At 36.0% G+C, this 10,486-nt stretch overlaps 1 protein-coding gene across 1 annotated transcript in view; it reads right to left on the bottom strand.

Annotated features, from left to right (window-relative positions):
- The window catches only part of dennd2db (DENN/MADD domain containing 2Db), a 10,162-nt gene extending 2,882 nt beyond the window's left edge, over window positions 1–7,280 (bottom strand). The window contains exons 1-7 of the mRNA XM_016566189.1: window positions 7,101–7,280; window positions 6,810–6,924; window positions 5,002–5,071; window positions 3,029–3,106; window positions 1,867–2,007; window positions 1,646–1,794; window positions 154–325 (exon numbers count right to left, since the gene is read on the bottom strand). Coding sequence (XP_016421675.1) covers window positions 154–325; window positions 1,646–1,794; window positions 1,867–2,007; window positions 3,029–3,106; window positions 5,002–5,071; window positions 6,810–6,913 — 714 coding nt within the window. The 5' untranslated portion in view covers window positions 6,914–6,924; window positions 7,101–7,280. The remainder of the gene's footprint in view (window positions 1–153; window positions 326–1,645; window positions 1,795–1,866; window positions 2,008–3,028; window positions 3,107–5,001; window positions 5,072–6,809; window positions 6,925–7,100) is intronic.
- Between the last annotated feature and the right edge of the window lie 3,206 nt (window positions 7,281–10,486).

Genomic DNA, 10,486 nt, shown 5'->3' with positions numbered 1-10,486 from the left:
GTGAGTGAGTGTGTTTGTGTGTGTGTGTGCGTCCGTGAGTGTGTGTGAGTGAGAGAGAGTGTGTGTGAGAGAGTGTGTGTGTGTGTGCGTGCGTCCGTGAGTGTGTCTGTGAGTGTGTGTGTCTGTGAGTGTGTGTGTGTGTGTGAGACTGACGTCGCTGTGGTCCGTCAGCAGGTCCAGCATGCTCTTCTGGACTCCCAGCAGGTACGGTGTTGGCGCAGCACAAACATCAATCAGAACCGTAGGAACGATTGATATGAACGTGTGCTGCCACACAAACGGATTCAAGAGAGCAGCTACAGCGTGAAGGACCTGCGACAGAGTGCTGAACACACACACACATTAACACATTCATAGTGGTCAAAAAAAAAATTCCATTATGAATATTTTCTTTATTTTTAATCATTATAATTAATAAATACTATAAAATGTGCAAAACATATATGATTATATTGAATATTCATAGAAAATATTTTTATGTACATTACTATTTCTTTATTTTATTATGAATATCTTATTACTTTTAATAGTTCTAAAATGTATTTAATAATTGTAAATATTACAATAAAAGTATTTAACATATGATTAATATTGTAATTGTAAAATAAAAACATTCTTTACAAAATATTTTTAATTATAAAAAATAAGATAATTAATTATCGATATAATAATATTTTTTAAATATTTTCATTTTTATGTAATAAATATTAGTCAATATTTTTATTTTTTAAACGCTTAATATTTAAAAAAATTCTAACATGTATATTTTATATTTAAATTATATTAGTATAAATTGTCTAATGAATAATTTAAAACATGATAAACAATTCTAAAATGTTTTCATTTTATATCAAGTTTTATTTGAATCATTTTAAGTTCTAAATCCTATCAAATATTTAAAATAATGTAAAATTTTGTATGTTTTACATTAATTTGTTTTTACATTAAAAAAAGTACAATATTAAATATTACATTTTACATAAAATTACTATTTTTAGAATTTAATATTTTTAACATGAATATTTTATCATATTGAATAATTTTTAGCTAGATAAAATAATTATTCGATAAATATTATGAATAATTATTCATATATAGTAAATATTACATTCAATATTTTATTTTTAAGATTTTATTATATTTTTATATCAGTATTAAATATTCTAACATGAATATTTTATATTTAATAGTTATTATTATAAGTATTAATATTATAGCGAATAATTATTAATAACAATTATAAAAAAACTAATGATTTCTTAAAAACATATTTTATGCTTTAAGTTTTAATATTTTCCTTATAATTTCTAAATACTACAGAATATTGAATAAATGTGTATGATATATATTAAATATTACATGTTATAACTTATTATATTTATTAATATTCCATTATGAAATTATATAAAAATGTTTTCCGCTTAAAAAAAGATTATTTTTAATCACTATAATTATTAAATACTACATTTAATAAAATATATTAAATATGTATTAAATGTTACATATTTAATAGTTAATTTGTTTAAAGTTTATTATTTTTTAAATATTATACTATGAATACTTGATGTTTAATGAGGATTCATTATTATGCTAAGTATAAATATTAATAAGTGACCCCTGCGCTGTGATTGGCTGCGCTGGTCACCTGAGCTCCTCAGAGATGAAGATGATCCGTCGCTCCGTGACGGTGGCGGCGAACACCATCAGCACCTCCTCGTCGCTCAGGCAGCGGAAGAGCGTGTGGAAGTCCACATGTTCGAGCCAGGACTCTGCGGGCCGCGTCAGACTGATGATCTGAGAGCAGAGGCGTTATCTGTAGCGCTGCTGAGCCGCAAACCTTTGCACAGCAGTCCGACTGAAACGCACCTGGGTTCCGGCGTCCGGGATGAAGCTGCTGACGGTGACGGTGTTTCCGGGCGAGGGCAGCGGCGCCTCCCGCAGGCTCTGCATGAACGGATAGATCATGGCTTTGGAGATCTGCCTGCGCTTCTCCACCTCGTCAAAGATCTGCGCAAACACACACGGGAGTCAGCGCCGACCCGTCTGAGGAGTGTGTGTGTGCGTGTGTGTGTGTGTGTGTGCGCGTGTGTGTGAGAGTGTGTGTGCGCGTGTGTGTGAGAGTGTGTGTGCGCGTGTGTGTGAGAGTGTGTGTGCGCGTGTGTGTGAGAGTGTGTGTGCGCGTGTGTGTGAGAGTGTGTGTGCGCGTGTGTGTGAGAGTGTGTGTGCGCGTGTGTGTGAGAGTGTGTGTGCGCGTGTGTGTGAGAGTGTGTGTGCGCGTGTGTGTGAGAGTGTGTGTGCGCGTGTGTGTGAGAGTGTGTGTGCGCGTGTGTGTGAGAGTGTGTGTGCGCGTGTGTGTGAGAGTGTGTGTGCGCGTGTGTGTGAGAGTGTGTGTGCGCGTGTGTGTGAGAGTGTGTGTGCGCGTGTGTGTGAGAGTGTGTGTGCGCGTGTGTGTGAGAGTGTGTGTGCGCGTGTGTGTGAGAGTGTGTGTGCGCGTGTGTGTGAGAGTGTGTGTGCGCGTGTGTGTGAGAGTGTGTGTGCGCGTGTGTGTGAGAGTGTGTGTGCGCGTGTGTGTGAGAGTGTGTGTGCGCGTGTGTGTGAGAGTGTGTGTGCGCGTGTGTGTGAGAGTGTGTGTGCGCGTGTGTGTGAGAGTGTGTGTGCGCGTGTGTGTGAGAGTGTGTGTGCGCGTGTGTGTGAGAGTGTGTGTGCGCGTGTGTGTGAGAGTGTGTGTGCGCGTGTGTGTGAGAGTGTGTGTGCGCGTGTGTGTGAGAGTGTGTGTGCGCGTGTGTGTGAGAGTGTGTGTGCGCGTGTGTGTGAGAGTGTGTGTGCGCGTGTGTGTGAGAGTGTGTGTGCGCGTGTGTGTGAGAGTGTGTGTGCGCGTGTGTGTGAGAGTGTGTGTGCGCGTGTGTGTGAGAGTGTGTGTGCGCGTGTGTGTGAGAGTGTGTGTGCGCGTGTGTGTGAGAGTGTGTGTGCGCGTGTGTGTGAGAGTGTGTGTGCGAGAGTGTGTGTGTGTGTGTGAGTGTTTCCTCACCTTTGAGAAGAGTCCGAAACACGCCACGCTGCTGATGATGCAGTACGCCTCTGGAACACGAGCGCCGCGGCCGTCCGGCTGACAGAGAGCGAGAGAGAGAGCTCATGAATTATTCAGCAGCATTCTGATCATATGCTAATGACATCCGCTTTCACTGATGGTCATTTCATAATTTATAATAATAGAGTGAATAACTATTAAAAATATTAACATTGTAATTATAAAATGACAAAGTTTTTCATTATAAACACTTTTTATTTTCATTCATTATAAATAAAATAAATACTATATTTAATGCATATGTAATTCTATATCTTCAATATTTTTAAATGTTTTATGTTTTTAAATATTCTAAACTATTTCATATTTAATAATTATTATAAGCTTTTAATATATATTCTGAAATATTTCATATTAAGTATAATTATTCTAATGAATAATTATAAAAAACATATTAACATAATGATAAATCATCATTATAATTACTAAATACTATAGAATATTTAATGTGATACATATTAACAATTACATATTCAATATTTTTATTTTAAACTTAATATTTTTAAATATTCTAATATTTCATATTTACTCATTCATTATTATTATTATTATTAATTTAGTATTAATATTCTAAAGAATAATTATTAAAAATGTATGATCAACATTTATCTTTATACAGTGATCTTACATCACTTTTATACATCTTCTAAAAGATTCATTTGAAACTATTGGTTCTAGAATTCTTGCAATTATTAATAGTAGCCTGGACTCGGGAGTTGTACCGAAGTCTTTTAAACATGCAGCAGTGGAACCAGTAATCAAGAAATCTAATTTGGATTCATCAGTTTTTGCTCATTTTAGACCTCAAAACTTCCGTTTCTTTCCAAACTACTGGAGAAGGTTGTATTTGGACAATTGAATTCATTTCTAGATCTACATGGTATTCACGAAGTGTTTCAGTCTGGTTTTAAATCTTTACATAGTACAGACACTGCACTGTTGAAGGTTTTTAATGACTTGTTACTTGCTACTGACTCAGGGGACTGTGCGATTTTAATTCTATTAGACCTTTCGGCTGTATTCGATACTGTAGACCATAAGATCTTGATTACACACTTAGAACATTGTGTTGGTATTAAGGGCACTGCGTTGGGATGGTTTAGATCCTATTTGTCCAAAAGAAGAACTTTCTCAGTTCGTTTTGGAGACTTTGTCTCCTCAACTGCTTCTTTCACGTGTGGGGTCCCCCAGGGCTCCATTTTGGGGCCTATTTTGTTCTCCCTGTATATGCTCCCCTTAGGACATATTTTTAGGAAATTTGGTATTTCTTTTCATTGTTATGCAGACGATACGCAAATTTATCTGCCTTTGAAATGAAAAGATACTTGCTCTTTAGCGCCCCTATTGCAGTGTCTTGAGGAAATTAAGGCCTGGATGGCACTAAATTTCCTTAATTTTAATGAAAATAAAACAAGTTATACTGTTTACGCCGGGAGGTACTTGTGAGTCATCAGATTTAGACCTTGGTGAATTGAAACCACTTGTGAAGCCCTATGTAAAAAATTTACGTGTTATCATGGATTGTGCTTAAACTTAATTTTTATAGTCTGGCATTTGATGCTACATGAGAGCTGCTTTCTTTTACTGTCTCTATGGTGTCTTATTGTCTTCTTTTGTGTTGTTGACCGTTTGTATCATTGATATTTTTATTCTTTTATTTGTGTACAGCACTTTGATAAACACTTGCTGTTTTATAAAAAGTTCTTTATAAATTGACTTTGATACAGTGCTAAAAAAATTCATTATAAATATTTTCTTTACTTTTAATTGTTATAGATACTAAATAATAGGAAATGTTTAAAATAACAACATGTAAAATAATTATATTAAATATGACATTTTACATAATATTATTATCATTTAATATTTTTACTGTGAATATTGTGTGATATTTAATAGTGCGTGAAGTTCACCAGCAGTCTCCTGCAGTATCCGTTCCTCCTGCTGCCATCAACTTCAGTCAGAACGAACGAGAACGTCTCACTGCAGAGAGTCAACAAACCAGAGTTTCAGTAACGCTCTCCAAACCAACACACACTTCCTGTAGATGAAGACTGAGATGCTCAGATCTGACAGGAAGTTCAACAGTAACACACACTGATGATGAACACACTGATTAAACACGGCAAAACACTGTCAGAGCGCAAGAGATTCAGTCCGAGATTCACAGTCAGAGATTCAGTCAGCGAATCAGTCAGAGATTCAGTCAGAGAATCATTAAGAGATTCACAGTCAGAGATTCATTCAAAGATTCACAGTCAGATTCAGAGTCAGAGAATTATTCAGAGATTCATTCAGAGAATCAGTCAGAGAATCAGTCAGAGAATTATTCAGAGAATCAGTCAGAGATTCACTCAGAGATTCACAGTCAGAGAATTATTCAAAGATTCATTCAGAGAATCAGTCAGAGAATCATTCAGAGAATCAGTCAGAGATTCACAGTCAGAGAGTCATTCAGATTCAGTCAGAGATTCACAGTCAGAGTCATTCAGAGATTCACAGTCAGAGATTCAGTCAGATTCACAGTCAGAGAATCATTCAGAGATTCAGTCAGATATTCATTCAAAGATTCACAGTCAGAGAGTCAGTCAGATATTCATTCAGAGATTCACAGTCAGAAAATCATTCAGAGATTCACAGTCAGAGAATTATTCAGAGAATCATTAAGCGATTCATTCAAAGATTCACAGTCAAAGAATCAGTCAGAGAATCATTCAGAGATTCAGTCAGATTCACAGCCAGAGATTCATTCAAAGATTCACAGTCAGAGAGTCAGTCAGAAAATCATTCAGAGATTCAGTCAGAAAATCATTCAGAGAATCATTCAGAAATTCACAGTCGGAGAATCATTCAAAGATTCATTCAAAGATTCACAGTCAGAGAGTCAGTCAGAGAATCATTCAGAGATTCACAGTCAGAAAATCATTCAGAGAATCATTCAGAGATTCATTTAGAGATTCACAGTCAGAGATTCATTCAAAGATTCACAGTCAGAGAGTCAGTCAGAGAATCATTCAGAGATTCACAGTCAGAAAATCATTCAGAGATTCATTTAGAGATTCACAGTCAGAGATTCATTCAAAGATTCACAGTCAGAGAATCATTCAGAGAATCATTAAGAGATTCACAGTCAGAGATTAGGCTTGTTTGAGATGCGCCTGATTCATTCAGAGATGCACAGTCAGAGATTCATTCAAAGATTCACAGTCAGAGAGTCAGTCAGAGAATCATGCAGAGAATCATTGAGAGAGTCATTCTGAGATTCACTTGGAGAATTATTCAGAGAATTGTTCAAAGATTCAGTCAGAGAATCAGTGAGAGATTCACAGAGAAAGTTTGTGGTTTTCAAATCTGCTATGTTAATGACTTGAATGTTTGTCTCATTTTGAAGAATGCTGGTGACCAAACTTGATTGACGGTAGCCATTGACTTCCACAGTATATATATTTATTTTACCAGCAGCTGTTTGGTTCCCAACATTCAACAGAATATCTTCTTTTGTGTTCAACACAAGAAAGAAACTCATTCAGGTTTGGAACAACATGAGGGAGTGAATTTCCATTTTTGTGTGACCTGCCACTTTAAGAGAAATCATGACTGTCTGATGACCGTCTCAATCTCGCAGCTCCTGCAGGCGTTTCCTGTTTCCATCAGCCTCAGCGTGCAACAGCAGAGGTGAAAGTGTCACACCGGATGAGTGTGTGTGTGTGTGTGTGTGTACCTCCTGTATTCGGTCAGAGGAGCCCAGTTGATTCCCTCTGGGAAGCAGAAGAGATGAGCGGCCTTCATGCACTTCTCCTCTTCCTCACGCTGCAGACGGCCCATCACCTCACGCTACACACACACACACAATGCATTCATCATTTTTAGAAATATTAAAAAATGTAATATTATTTGGGTGTTTTCACACCTGTAGATCGATTGCTTTGTTCCGAAACAGGGATTAAAATTATTACAATCTTATAATTGTAATTGGCGAAGACGTGCTCACCCACAGACATTCACAGGTTCATTGTGAACTTGTGTGGGGCTCGTAACCTTCCACGTTCCTCTTCTTCCTCAGACTGACAACCAGCAGATACTCGAAGAACAGCTGACCCATGTGACTGCGCTCCCGTCCTGCAGGAGGCGCCGCGGCCGGAACCGGATACACGCCGGGATCAGAGGAGCTGCGCTCTGAACACACACACACACTCTCGTGTGACATTTAACGACAGATGCTTCTGAGAAACACGACTGCCAAACCACAGGCAGAACAATGAGGAGGTGAGATGCTCACAAACACGCTTTGTGCTGCGAAACCTCAGAGGAAACAACACTGGAGCATCTGACAGCGTCTCCACAACATCACATTCAGTTCTCACTCATCACACACCAGCTCTAGAGACTAAACAAACAGCACTTCAACTCAACATGGACTCCTCACTTCTCTCATCAAATCTGCTGTTTAATTCATAAACGCATGGCATTACAGAGCCTGAACTCATGCTGATCTGATTCCTCAACTCTTTATATTCTCAGTCTCTGGAAAACTGACAAAGCCTCCTCTGCTGACACTGTCAGAGATCACAATCAGAGATATATACACCATTTATAAAGGTTTACTAATACTGAAATAATATTTAAAAAATGCAAAAAAGTAAATACTTAAGAAAAAATATATTTCCTATTAATGAAAAACATAAATATATAAACATATAGATAAATTGTGATGTTATAAGTACTATTTTCTTAAATGTACAATATTTAAGTATGAATTTGAATCAGAAATTACAGGTAGATTACACACACACACATATGTGTGTGTGTGTGTGTGTGTGTGTGTGTGTGTGTGTGTCTTCAAGTCTCACTTCTACAACAGAAGACATTCATCTGTCACACACTTCAGGAGTTTCTAATCGCGTTTACAATCGTTCAAAGCGGCAATTAATCCACTCACGTTATTCTGAGTGCTTAAAATGAGTTTTTTTCTTTCTACAGGTTATCTTAAGGGTTTTTCCATTGTTTTAATTTCAATTTGTTAGTTTAATTTAGTTTATTTTCATATAAAAATATGGCATGCGGTTGCTTCAGATAATGGTATAAACATCACTCAATGTAAACTGTGATAATCGTAATTAATATCGCAATTGCAAGTTCAAGGGAATAATCGACAGTTTTGATTTTTTTGTCATAATCGTGCAGCTCTAATAATAATACAATGTTTTGGACCTTATCATGATTGAAATGCCATGTTTTTATTTTAAATATACAGAGGCAAAACCATGTCGACCATATAATGATGGTAATACCATTTTTATTACACTTACCATGGTAATACCATGTTTTGGACCATATTACAGTGGTAATGCTATGTTGTCATTTATCACGGTTATACCTCACTTAGGACATTAGGATGGAAATACCTTGTTTTTTTTACATTTTCCCTGGCAATGCCATTTTTTGGACATTTACCATAGTAATTCAATGTTTTGGATCATATCACGATTTAAATGCCATGTTTTTGATATTTTTTGAGCATTTTTGAGACATTTACCCAGGCAATACCATGATTTGGACCTTATTATTAATGTAATGCTGTGTTTTCTTAAATTTACCATGGTAATACCATATTTTGGACCATATCATCATTGAAATGCCATGTTTTTTTTATTTATTTGTATCTTTTTTACATTTACCATAATAATACATTGTCTTGGACCTTATCATGATTGAAATGCCATGTTTTTTGTCCAAGATATATATATATTTTTTTACATTTACCATGTTAATACCATATTTTGGACCCTATCATGAAGGCTCTGCAGTGTTTTCTGGCATTTACCATGATTATACCATGTTTTGTTCCATATCATAATAGTAATGCCATTGTTTTTTTGTTTTTTTTTTACTTTTTCCATGATAATACCATGTTTTTTCATGATTGAAATGCCACGTTTTTGACATTTACCATGGTAATATAATGTTTTGGACCATTTTTTTTCTTTTCTTTTACATTTACTTTATTTTGTGTGTGTGTGTGTGTGTGTGTGTGTGTGTGTGTGTGTCTTCAAGTCTCACTTCTACAACAGAAGACATTCATCTGTCACACACTTCAGCTTAGAAAGTTCAGACAGCAATTTACTGAGTGTGTGTGTGTGTGTTTTCTGCTGAAGGTGCCAAAATTGGCCTCACAATGCAAACCTGACTTTAATCCTCATTATGAGGACATGTTCATTCAAACAGCTAAATAAACACACTAAACAAAATATTAAGCGTATAAAATTTATATTAAGCGTATAAAACTGAAAAATGTTCTCTGTGAGGACATAACATATAACACAGCGACATGTGAGTGTGTGAGTGTGTTTATATGTGTGTGTTTGTACTCACTGTCGGCGGTAGTTCGCTGTCCTGTCCTCGTCTTGTCTCTGCTCTTCACACACACACACTCACACACTGCTGTATGTCTGACACACACACAGACTGTAGGGATTCTCAGGGGCGGAGTCACCGCGCGAGGACACGCCCACACAGAGGACACGCCCCGTTCGTTATCAGAGCGTTTATGTACTTGATATGATTGGTGCCATAATAATCTTCTGCTGAGATGTGATTTTAAATTTGATAAACTGCCAGCGAAATGGATTGTTCCTGTGATTTCTGTTCAACAGAAATTAATCTATAATCCACTTGGTTCGTAGGTGTATACACAAAGAAAAAAATAATAATGATGATGATGATGATAATAATTTGAGTTTTCTTGTACAACTTGTGAGTAATAAATATAAAAAATAGAAAACATAATTTAGGCATATTTATATATTTATTATTTTGATATATTTAAGACATGTATTTCTTCTTAATAATGAGAAATACTTGTTTAATAAAAATAATTAATTCATTAATTCATTCATTCATTCATTTTAGGAACACACATGTATTTCCACATAAACTAATTAAACGTAATCATTTGTAATAAAAAAACTAATATTACCATATAGTAATTCAATGTTTTGGAGCATATCACGATTTAAGCGCGGACTACAAACGTTCACGCGCGCGTCGCACACGCTCTATGAAGTCAAGAGGTGCGACAGCGCGAAATTACTCAAACTAAACTGAAATAAAAATGAATTAAAGCTAAATATAAATATTTACAGTCAGTAACTAAACTAAAACTATTAAAAATCGTTTGGTTAGCATGTTACTAGCATGTTTCTAACATGGTTAGCATGTTGTTAGCATGATTAGCAAGTTATTAGCATGATTAGCATGTTACTAGCATGATTTTAGCATAATTAACAAGTTACTAACATGTTGCTAGCATGATTTTAGCATGATTAGCATGTTACTAACATGGTGTTAACATTTTGTTAGCATGATTAGCAAGTTACTAGCATGTTTCTAACATGATTA

The sequence above is a fragment of the Sinocyclocheilus rhinocerous genome, unplaced genomic scaffold (assembly GCF_001515625.1).
Source record: "Sinocyclocheilus rhinocerous isolate Xijiao unplaced genomic scaffold, SAMN03320098_v1.1 scaffold302, whole genome shotgun sequence".
NCBI lineage: Eukaryota > Metazoa > Chordata > Actinopteri > Cypriniformes > Cyprinidae > Sinocyclocheilus > Sinocyclocheilus rhinocerous.
This window is presented reverse-complemented; position numbering and strand designations above follow the sequence as displayed.